At 42.5% G+C, this 24,296-nt stretch overlaps 1 protein-coding gene across 1 annotated transcript in view; it reads right to left on the reverse strand.

Moving 5' to 3' along the window:
- LOC139384882 (immunoglobulin superfamily DCC subclass member 3-like) overlaps positions 1 to 24,057 on the reverse strand; it is a 121,814-nt gene extending 97,757 nt beyond the window's left edge. Inside the window, exons 1-2 of the mRNA XM_071129781.1 lie at positions 23,994 to 24,057; positions 13,251 to 13,556 (exon numbers count right to left, since the gene is read on the reverse strand). Of these exons, the coding sequence (XP_070985882.1) occupies positions 13,251 to 13,556; positions 23,994 to 24,057 (370 nt within the window). The remainder of the gene's footprint in view (positions 1 to 13,250; positions 13,557 to 23,993) is intronic.
- Between the last annotated feature and the right edge of the window lie 239 nt (positions 24,058 to 24,296).

A 24,296-nucleotide genomic window follows, 5' to 3' on the forward strand; every position in this document is an offset into this window, starting at 1 on the left:
CTGTCACTGGGCTTGTAAAAGCAACAGAAAAATTAAAGTACAAATTGAGCATGAGCCCCAACACAGACAAAAACATGAGGATATATACTGTATCCTCCAACCACATCTCCCCCCACATACACACATAATAATAATCATCCAATACCTGGAAACACACACCACTGCCCAATACCTGGAAAAACCTTTTAAAGCTATTACAATGTGTCAACACACTCACCACTCTCCACAGAGGGCTTTCTGGGTGTCTGACTGAGTAAGTATAGTGTTATAGTTTAGCTCTGTGGCTGGCTAACATGCCAGTATTCTTTACATTGCACCCCTCCTCCTGTGCTAAGCTAAGCTACAGGAGTGTTTTGCTAGCACAGACTGGAATATGTTCCGGGATTCTTCCAATGGCATTGAGGAGTACACTGGCTTCATCAATAAGTGCATCGATGACATTGTCCCCACAGTGACTGTGTATACCCCTACCAGAAGCCATGGATTACAGGCAACATCTGCACTGAGCTAAAGGGTAGAGCTGCCGCTTACAAGGAGCAGGACTCTAACCCAGAGGCTTATCAGAAATCCCACTATGCCCTCCGACGAACCATCAAACAGGCAAAGAGTCAATACAGGACTAAGATCAAATCGTACTACACCGGCTCAGATGCTCGTCGGATGTGGCAGGGCTTACAAACCATTACTGACTACAAAGGGAAGCACAGCCGAGAGCGGCCCAGTGACACAAGCCTACCAGATGAGCTAAATTATTTCTATGCTCGCTTCGAGGCAAGTAACACTGAAACATGCATGAGAGCATCAGGTGTTCCGGGCGACTGTGTGATCACATTCTCCGCAGTCGATGAGAGTAAGACCTTTAAACAGGTCAACATTCACAAGACTGCAGGGCCAGACAGGACATGTACTCCGAGGGTCTTCACTGACATTTTCAACCTCTCCCTGTCTGAGACTGTAATACCAACATGTTTCAAGTAGACCACCATAGTCCCTGTGCCCAAGAACACTAAGGTAATCTGCCTAAATGACTACCGACCCGTAGCACTCATGTCTGTAGCCAAGAAGTGCTTTCATTTTTTGCATGGCTCACATCAACACCATTATCCCAGAAACCCTAGACCCACTTCAATTTGCATACCGCCCCAATAGATCCACAGATGATGATCTCTATTGCACTCAACACTGACCTTTCCCACCTGGACAAAAGGAACACCTATGTGAGAATGCTATTCATTGACTACAGCTCAGCGTTCAACACCACAGTGCCCTCAAAGCTTATCACTAAGCTAAGGACCATGGGACTAAACACCTCCCTCTGCAACTGGATCCTGGACTTCCTGACAGGTCTCCCCCAGGTGGTAAGGGTAGGCAACAACACGTCCGCTACGCTGATCCTCAACACAGGGGCCCCTCAGGGGTGCGTGCTCAGTCCCCTCCTGTACTCCCTGTTCACTCATGACTGCATGGCCAGGCACGACTCCAACACCATCATTCAATTGGCCGATGACACAACAGTGGTAGGCCTGATCACCGACAACGACGCGACAGCCTATAGAGAGGAGGTCAGAGACTTGGTCGTGTGGTGCCAGGACAACAACCCCTCCCCCAACGTGATCAAGACAAAGGAGATGATTGTGGACTACAGGAAAAGGAGGACAGAGCACGCCCCCATTCACATCGACAGGGCTGTAATGGAACAGGTTGAGAGCTTCCAGTTCCTTGGTGTCTACATCACCAACAAACTAACATGGTCCAAGCACACCAAGACAGTTGTGAAGAGGGCACAACAAAACCTATTCCCCCTCAGGGGACTGAAAAGACTTGGCATAGGTCCTCAGATCCTCAAAAGGTTCTACAGCTGCACCATTGAGAGCATCCTGATGGGTTGCATCACAGCCTGGTATGCAACTGCTCGGCCTCCAACCACAAGGCACTACAGAGGGTAATGCATATGGTCCCGTACATCACTGGGGCCAAGCTTCCTGCCATCCAGGACTTCTATACCAGGCGGTGTCAGAGGAAGGCCCTAGAAATTGTCAAAGACTCCAGCCACCCTAGTCATAGACGGTTCTCTCTGCTACCGCACGGCAAGCAATACCGGAGCGCCAAGTCTAGGTCCAAGAGGCTTCTAAACAGCTTCTACCCCCCAAGTCATAAGACTCCTGAACATCTAATCAAATGGCTACCCAGAATATTTGCATTGCCCCCCCCCACCCTTTTATGCTGCATTGTCGGAACTAGAAGCACAAGCATTTCGCTACACTCGCATTAACATCTGCTAACCATGTGTATGTGACAAATAAAATGTGATTTGATTTGATTTGCTACTACTCTCTGTTATTATCTATGCACAGTCACTTTAATAACTCTACCTACATGTACATATTACCTCAATTACCTCTACTATTGGTGCCCTCTTCACACTGACTCTATACCGGTACTCCCTGTATATAGCCTCGATTTAGTTAGTTTACTGCTGCTCTTTAATTATTTGTTACTTAATTATATATATTTTTTAGGTATTTTCTTAAAACTGCATTGTTGATTAAGGGCTTGTAAGTATGCATTTCACTGTTCACTCACGTGAACAATAAAATGTGATTTGATTTGATTGCTCCAAGGCAAAGTGGTGGCATCCTTTTTGATCTTGAGGAATTGACGGATATCTTGGATATTGACTACTACAATTATCTTCTCAATGCCAGTGGAGGCTCCTCAGATGAGGAAGGGGAGGACCATCCTACTCAGTGAATTTCAGCAACATTTTAATAGTGAAACATCATCTTTTTTTTTAGATAAAACTATACTAAATGTATTCGAGTAACCAAATAACTGATTAAAACACACTGTTTTGCCATGAAGATTTACAGTAGCCTCAATAGCACTCGCTTGGGTACATTGACTTCAATACAAAACCTTTGATATGATTTAAGAGGAACTGATAGTTACGTTCACCCAGATGACAGCCCTGCAGCGCTGTTACAGGTAGCCTCTCTCTCTCTCTTCCATTCTGCTCCTCTTTCATCCTGACAGCCCTGCAATCTTCTATTTTATAAACTCTCATTCAACATCCCAGCGTAAGGCTGGGAGGGAAATGAACCATGGCAATCACAGAGTTAAAAAGTAGTGCTAAAATACTGAAGCAGGGGAGGTTCTACAGTGTAGCTGTCTGGGATACTGTATGTATAGAAAACACACACAAATGGTAGTCAGAATGAGTTGTACCGATTGTCTATTTTCACCTTCACTCTTCATATTTGGCCTCTCCTTTTCTCCACCCAACACCCCACCGTGCTTCTCTTGATCCCCCAGGGTTACCCAGGTCAATTACAGACTCAGAGCCTGAATGGGCCCCAGAATTAAAATAAATTATAACTTAACAAAGCTTAAACTCTTTCCAATTAATGCATAAAAAAGGGGACAAAAGCCTGTCATTTCGATTGATCCTATTTTGTAAGCGAGGGCTTTTATGATCAGTTGCCTGGTGACAGGCGTGCGGGGTATAAAAGGAGGACCATTCAGTAAACCGCTGGTCCGACCGGTCTACTATACTGAGCACTGTAATTAATTGAAATGATGAAAAGCTTCCTGAGCCTAAGCTAATGAGGAACTCCAAGAGAAACAGGAGGGAGAGATGGAGAAGGAGAGGGAGAGAGGCAAAGCCATCAAAGAGATAACATTTACAAAAATAAGTGTTTCCTGGACGGCTGGCCAATTGAGCGGGTCGACGGGGAGCCCATGCTGCACCAGCTCCCAGCAGAGAGCTCACACACATGGCAGACAAGTAAATAAGAAGAACAATTTATGGTGGATGGGGTTGAGGGCCGGGCGGGACACTTTATCTGAGGGGGACTATAAAGAGGCTTCACTAATCGCGCCACCATTTGCATGGCAGCACTGCCTGCCTGTCACTGGGACTGCCACAGAGCCGTGGTGCAGGGAGCGAGGCTGTAATGCAACACAAATTATCCTAAAGTACAAATTGAGCATGAGCCCCAACACAGACAAATACACGAGACAAAAAAATAACCTTTGATCTTTAGAAGTCTTGAGTAACGAACCTCTCTTTAAAGGAGAGAAAAAAGGTCTCCGCTTCCTTCCCGTCTCAAATGTATTTCTCTACTGGTGGGCCCTAAAAGGATAAAAGAGATCTGAAATGGTTCAAGCCTCTCTCATATGCTAAACTGCCCCTGCTGGAGGTTGGCTATTAGTGTCTTCCCTAGGAGAGGCCTGCTGCACTGACAGAACATAACCCAGCACTCCTGTCTGCCTCTGTGTTCCTCCCTTCCTTATAGCTACTTCACTTTCACACTTCCTGTATCACAATCCTCTGCACCAAGTATTTAGACAACCCCCCAAAAGCGCAATACAGGAACAGTTGAGAGCGGTAGAGGCATCTAACAGAAATGGAAACATTCAGAGGCTGATAACATAACATCATCATAGCATTTTTTCACTTCCCATCAACACTTCTTCCCTGCTCTCTACTGGCTGGATATATGTGGACAGACAGAGAGGCCATGATGGTGTACACTGAGATTATCAATGTGTAGTTCAAACTCTGAAAGGGAGGAAGGTGTGAGAGACAACTCCCCTCCTTCACCTCTCCCTCCTCCCTGGGAGGAAAGAAGAGCACAGCTGTTTCAATTTGCCACATCTCTTCTTATGTCTCCTCCAGTGAGTGAGCCAGGGTTGATGCCTACTGCGCTTCATCCAATGATTTATATATACACTAGATGACTGAAGATACCACGCATCCATCTTGGCACTGCCCCACCGTTGTAAATAATATTTTGGAAGCTATAGAAATGCATTCATTAATGTCTACATTTGTTTTTGCCAAGTTTATTCTATTACGAACATCTTAATGCATACTTTTAAATTATATTATGTGAGCTAAACACAAACATTTTCCTTAAGTAAGTATAATTTTGAGAGATTACTAATGTTACTGTCCTTACTACAACAACATAAATACTTAAATACATGTAATTTTGTCCTTGAAACATTAATTGAAATACTGTAGAATTTAATTCATTCCTGTTGAGGACCGCTCTACTGGGGAGTACCAATATGGCCGCCCGGTGGCTTCAAGGCCCCTCAATGGCCAATACATAGCATCAGCAATCCAGGGATTATATACATCATTGGCTCCATCTAGCAGGGAATCCCTCCAGTCCATCACAGTCTTTTACTAAAGAATAAAATACAAACAAACAAAGGCTCCTACTGGATGATATAAAAAAACAAAACAAGAACTAGACCCACTGCTTTTGAAGAAGGAAATTGATTTTTTTTTGCTTCATGTGATAACAATACCCAGTGTGGATTGTTCAAGCCCCTCATGATGTGTAATGATTCATAGATCAAACTCCATATCTAGCAGGGCATCTGTACGTGCTGCTATCAAAGGGACATTGATTCTGGTTTGTAAGCCCAGAAGCATTTCATGTCTGTGACAGTGCACCCAGGAGCACACAGAGACCTTTACTGACACAAGGCAAAAGACATGAGAGGATCATGCTTTAACCACCATTTCCCCAAACAACAATAGACATGACCACGCTTTGATGGGCAACATGGGACGTTGGGGCTGTGAATTCCTGCGGAGCCAATTTGTCCTTCTCTAGCTGGGCATTTCCATTGAAAAGGACCCATTAGCACCAACATGTGAAGCTTTTAGGAGCATATCAAATTGGGTGTCAAATGACAGCTAAGAGTCTATATTTGTGGGAAATAAAGGCATAGATACATTTTCCAACAATTTTCCATCTTAAAAAGTTTGGCATAAGTCATGCATTTGATTTGTGGGTAAACAGATGGAAAAGGGGTCTTAGAAAACATCCACCAGAAAAAGTCTTAAAAGGTTTCAGAAATACATCAAAACCCAATAATGATGATGTAAAGACCCCTGCTAACTAATATCAACACTTATATTTCGTTTTGGAGAAATAATTTTCCTTCTGTAAGTTTAAGAAATATTGCCTTGTGCCTTGTAATTCCTTTACCAAAAACCAACATATCTTCACGCTTTAAGATATTTTCAAATGTCTCTACCTAATGAGAGAGGATAATGAAATCTTACAGAAGTAACAAGTAAAGGTAGACCTATCAATTAGTTAGTGTTTTTACTGATATCAATTTTGTTAATGAATTATTGAGTGATTAAAACTCGTTATTCCATTATCAAATCAGTAATGGAATTACTGCAAATGAATTGGCTACAATGGGAAATCCTAATAGTCACAAACCACAGTTGGGTCACATGCTACTGTCCTCCCTTCCACTGGCATACTGTTATGTTCAGCTCATAACTGTTTTCTTTGTGTTTCTGTTGTCTGGTGGTCAAACCAAGAGTGTTAAAACAGTCTGAGTCTGGACAACTCCTACCTCTCTCTCTCTCTCTTTCTGCCTCTCTCTCTCTCACTCTCCAGTTAATGTCACCTCTGCAAGCTCTTACTGACACCTACCCGTGAGCCCCTCTCTTTCCATTTCCTGTAACCAGCATCCTCCCCCACTGAGCACCGACCAACACTGGACGTCCATGGACGTTGAAACGTAGTTGAAACGTAGTTGAAACGTGGTCAGTTCACCCATGGCCTTGATGTTAACGTCCACAGATGGACAGCACTGGACCAAATCTTAACCTATCATAGACGTATATTTCACAAGTTTGGATAGTACAGTACAGTGAGTAGAGCACAGTAGAGTACAGTCCAATACAATACAGTAGTACAGTACAATACAGTACAGTGAAGAAAAGTATAGTACGGTAGAGTAGAGTATATTGTACTGTACTCTACTGTACAGAACTATACTATACTTTACTGAACTCTACTGAACTCTACTACACTCTACTTTACTGTACTGAACTCTACTGAACTATACTATACTTTACTGTACTGAACTACTATACTGATCTCTACTGTACTCAACTGAACTCCACTCTATCCTACTCTACTCTGCTATTGTACTGCACTTTACTCTACTGTGCTCCAAACTTGTGAAAACATGAAGAGAATGACATTGATATCCATAATAATGCATTTCTGTGTAGTACAGATCAGGGATCCATGATGTAATTCCGTTACCATAATTCCGGTACCGGGTGTAAATCCACTTTACTTACTGTAGTTCAATAACCAAAATATATATTTTTAACTCAATGTGTCCTGTCATAGCTGACTTCTCATTCTTTCTGCAGACATCTTTGAATCTTCATTCAGAGCAGATATTTAACAGAGTTTTAAGAAAACGTGGTCGCATAAAAACCTGAGGGAGATTTTACAGTAATTATGTTACCAAAGCTTGCATCTACACAGTTCTTCCACTAAATTAGTTTTTGTGTACATTTTTCCAGTGGAAATTTTAAAAAAATAGTCCTTGTGCATAGAGTTGTATGGTTTGTTAAACTTTGTCAAAGCGTTACCATGGAATTCCGTTACCGTGGAATTGCCCAGCTGTTCTTTTTCACTATGATTGCTTCCTCCTGTCCTGAAGCCTGGTGTCCTGCAGGCTCAGGTAACCAAGTAAAGATTCATTAAGGAGAAGGCCCTGCCCTTAGCTTCTCTTTGTCACTCAACAAAGACATCAATTCCCTGAGTCCAGCATCGGCACGCACACACACACGGTTACTATCATATGGTAGGCATGTCAGGACTCCGCGGTTCCCCATTCCCAGCAGATAAATATCACATGCTTCATTAGAATGGGGCCCTTTCTCAACACCCCCTCCTTAGGGGTCAAAGGCCATAATGTCAGAATGTGACCTCCAGACCATCAGTAATCCTTAAACTGATCAATATGAGTCACAGGGCAGGGGTCAACCATTTAAGTGACCCTGAAGAACAAAAGGGAAGGAAGCCCAGAAGAGAAGAGAACACACTATTATCTTTCAGGAGCAGCCAGTGGTGGAAAAAGCCCTACCACCCGAAGCAATGAGCTTCAACTTGAAGTTGTCTGCACATAACATTACATCCTAGTACATCCTGTAATCAGAGAGATCTGTGCTGGCCAGGTGTGGATACATGAGTAGATTCATTGTGTGACACATTCATTGTATCACTGTATATGAAATGTTGTTCGTAATACCAGCTCTACAGCTGAGCTCTACAGCTGACAAGACAAGACCTAATATTAGCCATCCCCCTCAGCAGTGAATATTCTAATTGGCCCAGGTTTGACCAGGGGTAGGCTGTCATTGTAAATAAGAATTAGTTCTTAACTGACTTGCCCGGTTAAATAAAGGTCAAATAAAAAATAATACTCCTCGGGTGCTGAGCTGTCAGTCAAATCGGGGGACCGATTTTCATTTCACCCCCCCGGTTGTACATCCACTCCACCCTCAGACCACTAAATCATAAATAAGAAGTCATGGAATAGTCAAATCCAGGATTTTCTCTCATGTAAAAGCAGGGAGGTGCTGAAACGGTAACTATGGGCTGACTTTTGAGAGAAAGCCTCCCTAAGGAGGTTTTAAAAGGTTTCTTGTGTCTGGCGGCGCCACTGCGCAGGGATGACTTTTTCCCGTGGCCTGCGAGATGCAAGGCCCTCCCCGTGACCACTTAGCCACCTCGGTCCCATTGAGCGGCGAGGCTGCATGGACACAACAGCACTGCAGTGAGCTGTCTCCTTCCTGGCCCGTGTTACACACAGGGCAGGAATCTAAGCCCTCTGCCAGCCTTTGTCTGTCAGTGTGTAACTCGACGCAGCACAGAAGAGCTTTCAGAAACGCTTAACTGTACAGTATCACAAAGGTGCTGCTTTGATTGCTCCCCACGACCTCTGCAAGGAGAGGATGCCTGTGCATTTGAGTTACTATATTGTAGGCAAGTGTGTGTGTGTGTGTGTGTGTGTGTGTGTGTGTGTGTGTGTGTGTGTGTGTGTGTGTGTGTGTGTGTGTGTGTGTAAGCACAAAGGGTTTTTAAAAGAATACTGCACATTCAACTGACCCATTGTTCTCCAATGTAAGGCAGTGACATATGCCGTTTTTTTTCTCCCACAGAAACACATGGGTTTGTCTATTGTTCTCCAGCACTGCACAGCAATGGAGTGCTGGAGCACACCACATCATCATTAACAAACATATGAAGGTACAGAGTTCAACACAAAGGGTCCTCCATTAGCCGTTAAAGGACAAAGGCTGCTGCACAAGCTTGGAGACCACATCAATTACTGTGGCTGCCTTGCTTAAGACACCACCGACCCTCTGCTCTATGGTCACTTCACTGTTCAGTTAAAACGACCCAAAGCCTCATGAAGCAAGGAGGCAAGACCTTCTGAAAATAACAAGCGCCACATAACATAACACATTCACTTTGAGACTAACTCCAGTGGAGGCTGCTGAGGGGAGGACGGCTCATAATAATGGCTGGAATAGAGTCAGCGGAATGGTATCAAACACATCAGAAACATGGTTTCCATGTGGTTGAGACTAGAGGTCGACCGACTAATCGGAATAGCCGACTAATTAGGGCCGATTTCAAGTTTTCATAACAATTGGTAATCTGCATTTTTGGACACCGATCATGGCCGATTACAGTGCACTCCACGAAGAGACCGGGCAGGCTGACTACCTGTTATGCGAGTGCAGCAAGGAGCCAAGGTAAGGTGCTAGCTAGCATTAAACGTATCTTATAAAAAACAATCAATCTTAACATAATTACAGGTTAACTACACATGGTTGATGATATTATCTAGCTTGTCCTGTGTTGCATATAATCGAAGCGGTGCCTGTTAATTTATCATTGAATCACAGCCTACTTCATCAAACGGGTGATTTAACAAGCGCATTCGCGAAAAAAGCACTGTCGTTGCACCAATGTGTACCTAACCATAAACATTAACGCCTTTCTTAAAATCAATACACAAGTATATATTTTTAAACCTGTGAATTTAGTTAATATTGCCTGCTAACATGAATTTCTTTTAACTAGGGAAATTGTGTCACTTCTCTTGCGTTCTGTGCAACAGAGTCAGGCTATATGCAGCAGTTTGGGCCGTCTGGCTCGTTGCAAACTGTGTGAAGACCAACTTCGCCAAACGGGGGATGACTTAACAAAAGCGCATTTGCGAAAAAAGCACAATCGTTGCACGAATGTACGTAACCATAAACATCAACCCCTTTCTTAAAATCAATACACAGAGGTATACTTTTTTAAACCTGCATATTTAGTTAAAAGAAATCCAGGTTAGCAGGCAATATTAAACTAGGGAAATTGTGTCACTTCTCTTGCGTTCATTGCACGCAGAGTCAGGGTATATGCAACAGTTTGGGCAGCCTGGCTCGTTATGAACTAATTTGCCAGAATTTTACGTAATTATGACATAACATTGAAGGTTGTGCAATGTAACAGGAATATTTAGACTTATGGATGCCACCCGTTAGATAAAATACGAATAAATGTTTTGTTTTCGAAATGATAGTTTCTGGATTTTACCATATTAACGACCCAAGGCTCGTATTTCTGTGTGTTATTATGTTATAATTAAGTCTAGGATTTGATATTCGATAGAGCAGTCTGACTGAGCGGTGGTAGGCAGCAGCAGGCTCGTAAGCATTCATTCAAACAGCACTTTCGTGCGTTTGCCAGCAGCTCTTCCATGTGCTTCAAGCATTGAGCTATTTATGATTTCAAGCCTATCAACTCCGAGATTAGGCTGGTGTAACCGATGTGAAATGGCTAGCTGGTTAGCGGGGTGTGCGCTAATAGTGTTTCAATCGGTGACGTAACTCGCTCTGAGACCTTGAAGTAGTTGTTTCCCTTGCTCTGCAAGGGACGCGGCTTTTGTGGAGCGATGGGTAACGATGCTTCGAGGGTGGCTGTTGTTGATGTGTTCCTGGTTCGAGCCCAGATAGGGGCGAGGAGAGGGACAGAAGCTATACTGTTACACTGGCAATACTAAAGTGCCTATAAGAACATCCAATAGTCAAAGGTATATGAAATACAAACAGTATAGAGAGAAATATTCCTATAATAACTACAACCTAAAACTTCTTACCTGAGAATATTGAAGACTCATGTTAAAAGGTACCACCAGCTTTCATATGTTCTCATGTTCTGAGCAAGGAACTTAAACGTTAGCTTTTTTACATGGCACATATTGCACTTTTACTTTCTTCTCCAACACTTTTTTTTGTATTATTTAAACCAAATTTAACATGTTTCATTATTTATTTGAGGCTAAATTGATTTTATTGATGTATTATATTAAGTTAAAATAAAAGTGTTCATTCAGTAATTGTTGTAATTGTCAATATTACAAATAAATAAATACATTGGAAAAAAATTGGCAGATTAATCGGTATCGGCTTTTTTGGTCCTCCCATAATCGGTATCGGCGTTGAAAAATCATAATCGGTCGACCTCTAGTTGAGCCCACTCCATTGACTCCATACCAGCCATTATTATGAGCCGGTCCTCCCCTCAGCAGCCTCTACTGGAATAAATACAAGCTGTTTGCTTGTAAGCAGGAATCAGGATAGAATTATGGTCAGATTTGCCAAATGGAGGGCGAGGGAGAGCTTTGTATGCATCTCTGTGTGTGGGGTAAGGTGGTCTAGAGTTTTTTTTTCTCTGGTTGCACATTTAACATGCTGATTTGAGTTTCCGTGCATTAAAGTGCCCAGCCTCTAGGAGCGCCGCCTCTGGATGAGCGTTTTCCTCTTTGCTTATGGTTGCAATGCTTAGCACTTGACGTGAAACTTAAGTCAATCCAAAAAAGACCTTTGTTGCTAGAGCGGAGCCTAGAAAATTCATCTTGGTGCCAGCAACCAGCAACAGGGCGATCAGAAACACTTTGAGATTACAGCAGGCACAAGAACGCAGTGTGAACATCAAGTATAAAGGCTTGCTAATAGTAAATTACAGAGAAGAGTACAGATTATGAAATTTTACTAGGGACAACACTAAGGGAGGGCAAAATCCAAAATGCTAATGTATCTGTGTAAATAAGGCAAACCATCAAATCCATCTCCCTGGCTCCCTAAGTCGCTCATATTAGGCTCATCCAAACATAATGTGGCTCCAATATTAAAGCTTGGTAAATACAGTAGCCTGTTGGTTACTCTGACTGTATAGCCACGTATCCAGCAGCGGTCGGCTACATGAGAGACATTCTGTAGACATGGGTTGACGAACCCAATGTCAGATTTCACCACCTTCCAACAATAGTGATGCCAAAAAGTTCTGCAGATTTAAACTTAAACCTACATATTATTTAGTTATTGTATTCATATTCATTGTATTAATTGAGTCAAACTTCCTAGCAATCAACAAATACCTCTCCTATTACCAATGTTGGTAATATGTTGGAAATGGCTAATTATGCTTTTCAATAACAGTGTAATAACATGGTACTACCATGGCAGTAATAACCCCGTAGCAAGGTTATTAAAGGAACACCTAGTAAAACTGACTATCCTACCGATCCTCGACTTCGGCGATGTCATCTACAAAATAGCTTCCAATACTCTACTCAGCAAACTGGATGCAGTTTATCACATTGCCATCCGTACTGTTAGTAAAGCACCTTATACCACCCACCACTGCGACCTGTATGCTCTAGTCGGCTGGCCCTCGCTACATATTAGTCGCCAGACCTACTGGCTCCAGGTCATCTACAAGGCCATGCTAGGTAAAGCTCCGCCTTATCTCAGTTCACTGGTCACGATGGCAACACCCACACGTAGCACGCGCTCCAGCAGGTGTATCTCACTGATCATCCCTAAAGCCAACACCTCATTTGGCCACCTCTTTACAGTTCTCTGTTGCCTGTGACTGGAACGAATTGCAAAAATCACTGAAGTTGGAGACTTTTATCTCCCTCACCAACATTAAACATCTGCTATCTGAGCAGCTAACCGATCGCAGCAGCTGTACATAGTCCATCGGTAAATAGCCCACCCAATTTACCTACCTCATCCCCATACTGTTTTTATTTATTTACTTTTCTGCTCTTTTGTACACCAGTATCTCTACCTGCACATGACCATCTGATCATTTATCACTCGTGTTAATCTGCTAAATTGTAATTATTCGCCTACCTCCTCATGCCTTTTGCACACAATGTATATAGACTCTTTATGTTTTTTCTACTGTGTTATTGACTTGTTTATTGTTTACTCCATGTGTAACTCTGTTGTTGTCTGTTCACACTGCTATGCTTTATCTTGGTCAGGTCGCAGTTGTAAATGAGAACTTGTTCTCAGCTAGCCTACCTGGCTAAATAAAGGTGAAATAAAAACTTACTGGCGGCCTGCACCCTGGCCCTGCGGCTCACCACCAGACCAAAGGAGTTCTGGCCCACGCACTCATAATCCCCTTCATCAGTTGAGCCGTCAGACTTGGTCCTCTGGAAGCGTCCAATCAGCAGAGTGCCGTTGTGGAACATGGTGTAGTATTGGTCAACCACCAGTAGGACTCCGTTCCGCCTCCACTGCGTGGTGATTGGTGGGATGCCGTCCACCTGACAGTGCAGCATGAGGGGCTGTTCCTGCACCGCGATGATGTCACTGGGCTCCAGCGTGAAGGAGAGCTCTGCTCCCGATGTCACACCTACACAAATAGCAGAGAAATACATACGTTACACCTACACAGCTACACAGAAAATACACATGATTACTGTGCATGCCACTGTCTGCCAGCTTCCAGTCCCATAATAAACCACCTTGATGTGCTGTTGACAATCCGCCTACCTATTGCCTTTGAGACATGATGCACTCAATACTGTCTCGTTCTGCTCTCGCAACAAACAGAACACACCGCTGGCTAGTGATGGAGGAAAAACATTGATACAGAAAAACTACTCAACTGTCATACTTGTGTAAAAGTAAAGATACTTTAAAAGAAAATGACTTAAGTAGAAGTGAAATACTACTCAAGTAAAAAGGCAAAAAGTACTTTGGTTTATACTTAAGAATCAAAAGTAAAATTAAAATGATAACTCGTAAAACGGCACAATTTTCTTTTTTAAATGTATTTACGGATAGTCAGGGGAACACTCCAACACTCAGACATCATTTACAAACAAAGCATTTGTGTTTAGTGAGTCTGCCAGATCAGAGGTAGTAGGGATGACCAGGGATATTCTCTTGAAAAGTGTGTGAATTTTCCTGTCCTGCTAAGCATTCAAAATGTAACAAGTACTTTTGGGTGTCAGAGAAAATGTATGGAATAAAAAGTACATTATTTTCTTTAGGAATGTTGTGTGAAGGTTTTCCAAAAAATAAATAGTAAAGTACAGATAGCCCCCAAGAAACCACTTAAGTAGTACTTTCAAGTATTTTGACTTAAGTACTTTACACCACTGCATATCAGGATATATTGTTGATATATCGCATCGTTTGACAATATCGCAATATTATTATTCCGCTAAATGGCTTCACCTGCACAAAAACTCCAGTATTTTTCCTTCATAGCTTGTTCTCCATCATCTTTTTAAATAGGGAGGCAATTTGTTTTCAGCACTTTTATTTCCATGACTGATCCAAACGTGTTTTCTCATGGCTCTCTTGTCCCTCTGCAGCAGACATATGAGGAGCAATATGTTTGGAACATCGAATCGCAATAAAATCACAATAGATATCATGAGAATCGTGAGAATTGCAATACATATTGTATCGGCACATAAGTATTGTGACAACATCGTATTGTGAGGTCCCTGGTAATTCCCAGCCCTATTGCTGGGCCACATTGATGTTTCCTTACTCTGTTATCACCTGCAGGGCAAATCATCAACACCAAGAGCAAAGTGTCAGTGATGATGGCAGTAATAAACATTCATTTAGGTCAGCAACTCAAACGACTGCATTTTGAATGGCTTGAATACAGGTTTGCTCAGATCAATAATGGAATGCAACAGAGAGAGGGTTTTGAAATGTCTGCTTTTCAGAGACACGAGCAATGCCTTTTGAGGGCAGATAGAAAAAGAGGCTAAAGATTATGGCCAAGGTCACTGGTGTTGTGTTTTCATCATTTTATCTGCTGCACTCATTTCATCTTTGTCTTACAGTAACATAACTGGAAGATTCTTTCCTCTTCCCCTGACCTGGTGACATATGAGAGAGAGAGAGCTGATTGAGGACTCTCCATCTAGTGTCCATCTACACTGAACAAAAATATAAATGCAACGTGAAAAGTGTTGGTCCCATGACATGGCTCCTGAGCTGAAATAAAATACATTTTCCATATGTACAAAATGCTTATTTCTCTCAAATGTTGTGCACAAATTTGTTTACATCCCTGTTAGTTAGCATTTCTCAGTTTCTCTGATTAAACAGCATGATCAGCATGATCATTTCACAGGGGCATCTTGTGCTGGGGACAATAAAAGGCCACTCTAAAATGTGCAGTTTTGTCACACAACACAATGCCACAGTTTTGAGGGGGTGTGCAGTTGGCATGCAGAAATGTCCACCAGTTCTGGTGCCACCAGTGCTGTTGGAGGAGAATTTAATGTTAATTTCTCTACCATAAGCCGCCTCCAACGTTGTTTTAGAGAATTTGGCAGTATGTCCAACCGCAGACCACGTGTATGGCGTTGTGTGGGTGTGCGGTTTGCTGATAACAACGTTGTGAACAGTGTGCCCTATCGTTGGCAATTTGAATGCACAAAAATACTGTGACGAGATCCTGAGGCCCATTAAAAGTGCCATGAAAGTCTTCTGCACCTCCGTGCTCTCAGTATCAGGTTTCAGCTGCTGAAGGACTAAGCACTAACAGTCCCTGCCTCGGACCCAGGAATCTGGGCGGGAGGGGCAGCACAGGGGTCAGCAGAGAGGACCTCCGACGTCATCCCTCAAATCCCATCCCAGGGATACTCCCCTTTAAGTGCAGACAAGGAATGCATTGACATGCTCTCCTTTCTAACCCGTTTCACTCCCTCCCTCTCTCTGCGAGGTAAGTAAAGCTGCTACGAGACCAAAGAGACATTAGCGCTACTGCCGCTGAAAAACAAAGGGGTGGTGAAATATTTAACCCCTTGCTGGCCGTGCTGCCCGCACAGAGCGCTCTGCTCCGCTGCCCCAACAAAGCCTAAGCGTTCCACACACACAGGAAGCCAGCGCAGTCAGCACAGCTACCAGTACATGAACAGCAAACGAAGAGGACGCGGGTACAGAGGCAATCAGTCACGCTTCCTGTTATGGGCAAAACAATGTTGGAAGCTAAAACACCCATTAGACACTAAAACGCTTCTGGACACAAATAAAGAGGATACAAAAGTGTTACATTATACATATTCTTAGGAGACAGAGCGGCTCTGTTTCTGACCCCTGGATATAGAAGGGATGTTCATGCCAAGCTTTCCAAACTGTCACAGGGCATTAATAGATGTTATACAGCATCAGAAACCCAGATAAAGTCTCAATGCAAGTAGTATTTCGTCGCCCGTAGTAACATCAACAAACTGAATCTGTGTTATTATCATGTCAGGGATTTCAAGAGCAGCAGAACATGGCTTTATTAAGGTATTTCACAGAGATGAGCCATTCATGAATGCATTGCAGTGTGTCCTTTTAAGCTGAACAGGAAGCTGATGAATTCATTGAATGAGTTGATTTTTAAATGAATAAAGCATGGAGAGAGAGCAGAGTCCTGCAGGTTTTCAAATGATAGCTTTGACTGATTGGCTCATCAATGTCATCAGATAGACTCGGAGGTCTGTGGACTCTCACAAAGCACTGATGACTGCCTCCAAGACATTAAACATTAATGTCCACATGGAACATTACATGACTGCTTCCAACACGGTCTTTGTAATCAACATGTATGAAAAAAAAGGAGAAGAGGAGAGGTGTAATAACAGACGGGTTAGAAGAGAGAGAGAGGGGAGAGAGAGAAACATAGAGAGGTGGACAGCATTGCCAGCACATGAGCACAACAGAAGCACTGAGCAGCGAGCTAAGATATAGAGGGGTCAGGGTTATGGATGAGGAGGGGAGGGATGGCTGGCTGGCTGGCCATGCGTGTGTTGTGTGCCGTGCTGCTGGGTGCTGTGCTATGCTGTGTGGAATAGGAGAAGAGTGGCCAGCACAGCTGTAGATGCCAGAGGTCAGAGCAGAGCCACACTGTCAAAGAGAGAGAGAAAGAGGCACACACAGTCAGGCAGACCCCTCCTCTTAATGCTCCCTTTAACAAGGGAAAGGGGACCCTGGGGTTTGGGATTACCACCGTGGGAGACCAGAAGCCTGCCAGGCTGAGAGAGACAACTGCTGGCTAAGTGTGGCTCGCGCTCGGGCTTACTACTGTCATTCAATAAAACCCACCGTGCTACTGTACGAAGAACTGGAGGGAGGGAGGCATCCACAGCCTCACAAACAAACTGCTGCAATTGGCTAAATAATAACCAAGCTCTTATCAACATGGTTAGTGATCAAGCGGTCAAAGCTGCATCACAGCACATTCTGTTGCGGAGCAAAAACACATAAAAAGCTTGGTTTAATCAATCACAGACAGTGAGCATCCTGAACACTGCAGAACAATGCATACTTAATGCTCCCATAATTTCCTCCTCAGTAAAAAGCACTCCTGGGTAATTTGTCCCGTGTCACATGAGGCACTTCAATTTCAGCAGCCACTGCTGTTGTTGTCTAATCAGACCCATACAGTCACAGATCTGGATCAGAGCATTACAATGCAATCAAGAGGCAGGTCTCAATTACAGACGCACAAAAAAACAAAGACTTGTGAGTGTAAACGTGTTAAACGTTTAAATAGCAATATTGTCTCTGCATCTACTCATCTAGTTTCAATGCCAAGTCTACTCAACCCTGTAGACTACCATCCATTGCCAACTCGTACATGATACAGGCAACATCTTGGTGTAATTTTGTACTCCTACAGCGTCCTCTAAAATATGGAATATGTCTAGATTCTGAAATAAAAACATTAATTTATTCAACATTAAAATGATTAATATCTCAAAAGTGCCCTTTTTGCTGTCGTTCATTTTAAGACATTGTTTGGAACAATACATCAGATTTCCAGAGTGGGCTCTATGCTAATTGTTAAGTTATGAGCACCACCAACACAGTGAATGGGGATATGGATTCAAAGGGAACTCTCTGCTGGTGATTTGCTGAATGTACAATCCTAAAGGAGGGCTGTGATTGGTTAATGACCTATAATGTGAAATTCTAATATTCTAATATGAATTATCTTCAAAAGTACCAGAGCCCACTCTGGAAATGTGACATGTTTGAAAAATATATTGTTCCAATCAATATGTCTAAAATAAGGGTTTAAAAGGGTTTTTCAGAATCTAGTCATTCTCTATATTTTAGAGCAAACTATAAGAAGTGACCACAAGATGTTGTCTGCATCATGTACAGTTCACAGATCACAGGGTCTTACAGGAGGCAGGTACAGGGGGGGATTTGGGGGAAGGGGGGGTAATGTAGGGAGTAAAAAGTACATGATTTTCTTTAGGAATGTAGTGAAATAAAAGTACAAGTTGTCAAAAATCTAAATAGTAAAGTAAAGTACAGATACCCCCCAAAAATACTTCAGTAGTACTTTAAAGTATTTTTACTTAAGTATTTTACACCACCGGTTGGCAGAATAGGCACATGTACAGGTAACTGCCAAAATAATGGAAACACTTGAGTAAATGAGGGATACAAAGTATATTAGAAGAAAGAAAGCTGGTGTTTCCACACAGGTGTGGTTCCTGAGTTAATTAAGATATTAACATCCCACCATGCTTAGGGCCATGAAGAATAGTGTCACATCCCTCCAATAGAGTTCCAAACACTAGTAAAATCTATACCAAGGTGAATTGAATCTGTTCTGGCTCGTGGTGGCCAAACAGCCTATTAAGACACTTTATGTTGGTGTTTCCTTTATTTTGGCAGTTACCTGTATATAGCTTCATTTACATATTTTAATACAATATTTCTGAAAATGTGTAATAAAAATAATCTCATATTTGTGTCTATATATAACTCGTAATGGACATTTTGATATACGTATATATAGATTTTAAAAATATTGTATTCGGTGTAGTGCCTGCCTGGCATTAATTAGCTTATGGAGTATACTATCAAGGCTACCTGTAATTATGTAGTTCTGAGGTAGAATGGCTTCTGTTGACAAAAAATGTGTCATGCTAGATTTCGATCAAGAAATTAGACTCATTTTAGTTTCATTCTCTGTAACATCCATAATGGTGTTTTTCCTCTCTAAAGTAATAACAGAAATTACATTAACATTATGGTTTTTGTGTTCAGCCAAGTCTTTCCTTCGAAATGGCTATCTCTGACAGCAGCCAATCAGACTCTGTAACATCCACAACAGTCATTTTCCTGTCTAAAGTTTTTAAAAACTATCTCTGACAGCAGCCAATCAGACTCTTTAACATCCATAACGGAGGGTGTAACATCCACAACAGTCATTTTCCTGTCTAAAGTTTTAAAAAACTATCGCTGACAGCAGCAAATCGTGGAGGTAAAAGTCACACACCTCCACACCTCTGCTATTTTTACAGCACTTTGCCGTGGGAGATCAAAACATTATCTTTAATTCTTGGGTAGACCCTGTAAGTAAAGACTATATAATTGTACACCTATCCACAAGCATCTACCCATGTCAATTATGAATCATTATGAACCTTCCTTTTGCTCCTCATACTATAAACACACAGACACACGCACACACACACACAGCTGCAACAGGGTGCCCTTCACCTTTCAAAGATCAAAGCAATACGCTGACCCACAGACTTAATCACAACACCAGGAAGATGATATTGAAAAGGAATATCTACTAACAACGGTCCCAATATAAGCTCGAAGAAAATGTACATTTTATACAAATGACAACTGTGTTTGCATTGTGATGATGACTCACCCTGGCCAATGCATTAACTCCCACCTGCTTCAATCAACAATATTCCTATGTCTAGTTCCCTCTAGTCCGGCGGTGATATGTGTCCATAACATTGTCAACACATGGTCATTCCCTATGGGATAGGTGCACCTGAGGTCTCTGTATAGACAGTATCTTTCACCACACGAACACAGAAGAATAACAGTTGTGTGTGCAGGCTATAATTATATTACAGGGTCTCACAAGAATAACACAAGTAAACAACAATAGCATCCTTATAGTGAATGTGACTAACAAAATCATTTGTTTCACAATGCAAATCCAAAAAAACAATACGAACGATTTATGCTAATTGAGAGACATTGCTGTTGCTCAGCCAATATGATTTTTTTGTTGCTGTTGTTGCTATTTGTCTTTATTTTGAACAAACATCTAACAGTGCACACCCCTCTGGTCATACCTTGCAGAATGAAAAGAAAATACAGACTGTTCTATACATGCTTCACTACAGCTTCTAACCGTACACCTTCTTACCTAAGTGGTTTAATGTGGTCTTCCTCATATTGACTGAAACTTTAAACGGCACAAAAAGTGATTCAATCTTTGCAGGATTAGTGAAACAAATCAATTGAAGCTATTTGATTTCTCTCAGATGTGTCGGCTAGAATACATTACAACAACTCCCCTATAACACTCACTAGCCACACACAAAGAACTCAAAGGCCCCAAATTACAAATGTGTTTACTCATTCACTCCTCCTTCCTCACTCCTTCAGTCCTCCTTCCTTACTTCCTCACTCCTCCTTCCTTACTCCTTCACTCCTCCTTCTTTACTCCTTCACTCCTCCTTCTTTACTCCTTCACTCCTCCTTCTTTACTCCTTCACTCCTCCTTCTTTACTCCTTCACTCCTCCTTCCTTACTCCTTACTCCTTCACTCCTCCTTTACTCCTTCACTCCTCCTTCCTTACTCCTTCACTCCTCCTTCTTTACTCCTTCACTCCTCCTTCCTTACTCCTTCACTCCTCCTTTACTCCTTCACTCCTCCTTCCTTACTCCTTCACTCCTCCTTCCTTACTCCTTCACTCCTCCTTCCTTACTCCTTCACTCCTCCTTCTTTACTCCTTCACTCCTCCTTCCTTACTCCTTCACTCCTCCTTCCTCACTCCTTCCTTACTCCTTCACTCCTCCTTCTTTATTCCTTCACTCCTCTTTCCTTACTCCTTCACTCCTCCCTTCCTTACTCCTTCACTCCTCCCTTCCTTACTCCTTCACTCCTCCCTTCCTTACTCCTTCACTCCTCCTTCCTTACTCCTTCACTCCTCCTTCCGTACTCCTTCACTCCTCCTTCTTTACTCCTTCACTCCTCCTTCCTTACTTCTTCACTTCCCCTTACTTACTCCTTCAATCCTCCTTCTTTACACCTTCACTACTCCTTCACTCCTCCTTCCTTACTTCCTCACTCCTCCTTCTTTACTCCTTCACTCCTCCTTCTTTACTCCTTCACTCCTCCTTCTTTACTCCTTCACTCCTCCTTCTTTACTCCTTCCTTACTCCTTCACTCCTCCTTCCTCACTCCTTCCTTACTCCTTCACTCCTCCTTCTTTATTCCTTCACTCCTCTTTCCTTACTCCTTCACTCCTCCCTTCCTTACTCCTTCACTCCTCCTTCCTTACTCCTTCACTCCTCCTTCACTCCTCCTTCCGTACTCCTTCACTCCTCCTTCTTTACTCCTTCACTCCTCCTTCCTTACTTCTTCACTCCCCCTTACTTACTCCTTCAATCCTCCTTCTTTACACCTTCACTCCTCCTTCCTTACTTCCTCACTCCTCCTTCTTTACTCCTTCACTCCTCCTTCTTTACTCCTTCACTCCTCCTTCCTTACTCCTTCACTCCTCCTTCCTTACTCCTTCACTCCTCCTTCCTTACTCCTTCACTCCTCCTTCTTTACTCCTTCACTCCTCCTTCACTCCTCCTTCACTCCTCCTTCCTTACTCCTTCACTCCTCCTTCCTTACTCCTTCCTTACTCCTTCACTCCTCCTTCTTTACTCCTTCCCTACTCCTTCACTCCTCCTTCTTTACTCCTTCACTCCTCCTTCCTTACTTCTTCACTCCCCCTTACTTACTCCTTCAATCCTCCTTCTTTACTCCTTCACTCCTCCTTCACTCCTCCTTCTTTACTCCTTCACTCCTCCTTCCTTACTCCTTCACTCCTCCTTCCTTACTCCTTCACTCCTTCTTCCTTACTCCTTCACTCCTCCTTCTTTACTCCTTCACTCCTCCTTCCTTACTCCTTCACTCCTCCTTCTTTACTCCTTCACTCCTCCTTCCTTCACTCCTCCTTCTTTACTCATTCACTCCTCCTTCCCTCCTCCTTCCTTACTCCTTCCTTTCTCCTTCACTCCTCCTTCCTTACTCCTTCACTCCTCCTTCCTTACTCCTTCACCCCTCCTTCCTTACTCCTTCACTCCTCCTTCACTCCTCCTTTCTTACTCCTTCACTCCTCTTTTCTCACCCTCCATACTACTGCTCCAGCCTTTACTGGAAATGTGATTACATGGGTGGTGTGTTCCTGTGGGTCTCTATGGCATGATGCTCATCATAAAAGCATCCCTCTATCCGGGTTACATGCTGGGAAATGGGGCCTCGCATTGAGGGACTAAAAACTGTCAATCATACTGAACAAAGGAGCCAAGAACATTTTAAAAAGAAGTTCATCTGTACAAATATTCTCCTCAGCGGGCAATAACTGCTGTCTTTTTTTATTCATTCTCACAGCAATAAATTGACTACACAAAGACTCACTCAATTAAAGATATCTCCCCCTATGACAGATGATAAGCGCAGCAGTGTTCAGTGCTCGGATTTAAAAAAAAAGGCTAATATGCTCTATGCAGACAAGTGCAAGTATGAACTGTCCAAACATCACTGCTATTATGTCAAATGTTTAATATTGGGTTGTAGATTAATTAAATTTTAGATTAATAACACATATACCTACCTACACAATATTTAAATGTACTTTTCATAAGCGGCGGGGAAAAGGAGGCAGAGAGATGGCAGAACATATTGGGAATGGCAATAAAATGGAATTAAAAAAGTTATAACATTCCATCAATGGATGAAAGGCTGGTTTGTGTGTATCAATGGTAAGGATTTATAGTGACCACAGCCAAGAAAGAAAGGAAGGAGATACTAGTTTTTCAAGCACTCTTTGGCACAGAGAGTGTATTTGGCACAAACCAACACAACAGGACACACACGCACGCACATGCACACTCACACACCTAAGAACCACATGGACCATAATGGGTATAAACAATTATCATTCTTATTTTTAACACATTAGATTAATAGGATAGCCTACTTAAACATCATACAATCCCAATCATATAATAACCTATTGTTGTTGTTATTATTATTGTTAGGCCTATTATTCTATTATTAGGCTATTATTATTATTATTATCAATATCATCATAATTATGATAATAATTAGCCTAACACTTTTTCTTGGTTCAAGTCCTTGGCTACAATGGTAGGAGCCTATCATCATCATCATAATCTGCCTATATCATTTTCCGGCTCTGAGGTTTTTACACAATTATGCATCAGACCCTATGTGGGTTAACCTATGTGTTTTCTAGGACGTAGGCTGCTGCACGTGGCAACAGTACAATAAAACCATAGGGCGCATGGATTCAAGATTCATTTTTTAAGCAACAACCATGTTGTTATATAGGCTAATGTGAGAATATTTTCAAAGAGTGTCAAACAAGTTCGTGCCAGCTACACATCACCACCGGCTCAAGAGTGAGATCATTGATACAGAAATATCGGGTTCTAAATTCCATTAGCACACATTCACAAAACACACTCATATAATACACATGCTGCATGGAACTCAATTCCCCAAATGAAGATGAACGTTCAAGGAATAAACGCAAGAGAAGAATATGGTCAAGTTCACGTCCAGCCGAGATGCTCCTATAGTTTCGTCCAACCATGTCTGCAGCGGAGACGGTATAGAAATATAGGGCTAGATATTATGCACTATCTTTGGTCTGCAGCACCAGCTTCTGATAGGGGCAAAAGGCGGTTCCGTTCCAAAAAGGTGTTATCCTGCAGAGGTAGTAGTAGCCTAGAAAGGATATCAATAAACACTTACCGACTAAAGCGTTGAGGAGCAATCCAAAAATGCATGGAACAAGGCAGAGCCTTCTGGTAGCCATTTAATCACTTTGAAATATATTACGATACTAAAAACAACGTGAGGCGATCGGAAGAAAACAGACATACAGCTAGCTCTTCATGTTCATGAACTACAACAATTGGTGGCTCGCAGGGGTAGAACTTGCTTGCGCCATTTTGCACATCTATCAGGAATCTGTCAGCATCTCGTGCTCTCTCCTCTATATCCCAGTGTCGCTGCCTCACACACATATCCACGTTGTAGCTTTTCCCACGAACT

The sequence above is a fragment of the Oncorhynchus clarkii genome, chromosome 26 (assembly GCF_045791955.1).
Source record: "Oncorhynchus clarkii lewisi isolate Uvic-CL-2024 chromosome 26, UVic_Ocla_1.0, whole genome shotgun sequence".
Classification (NCBI taxonomy): domain Eukaryota; kingdom Metazoa; phylum Chordata; class Actinopteri; order Salmoniformes; family Salmonidae; genus Oncorhynchus; species Oncorhynchus clarkii.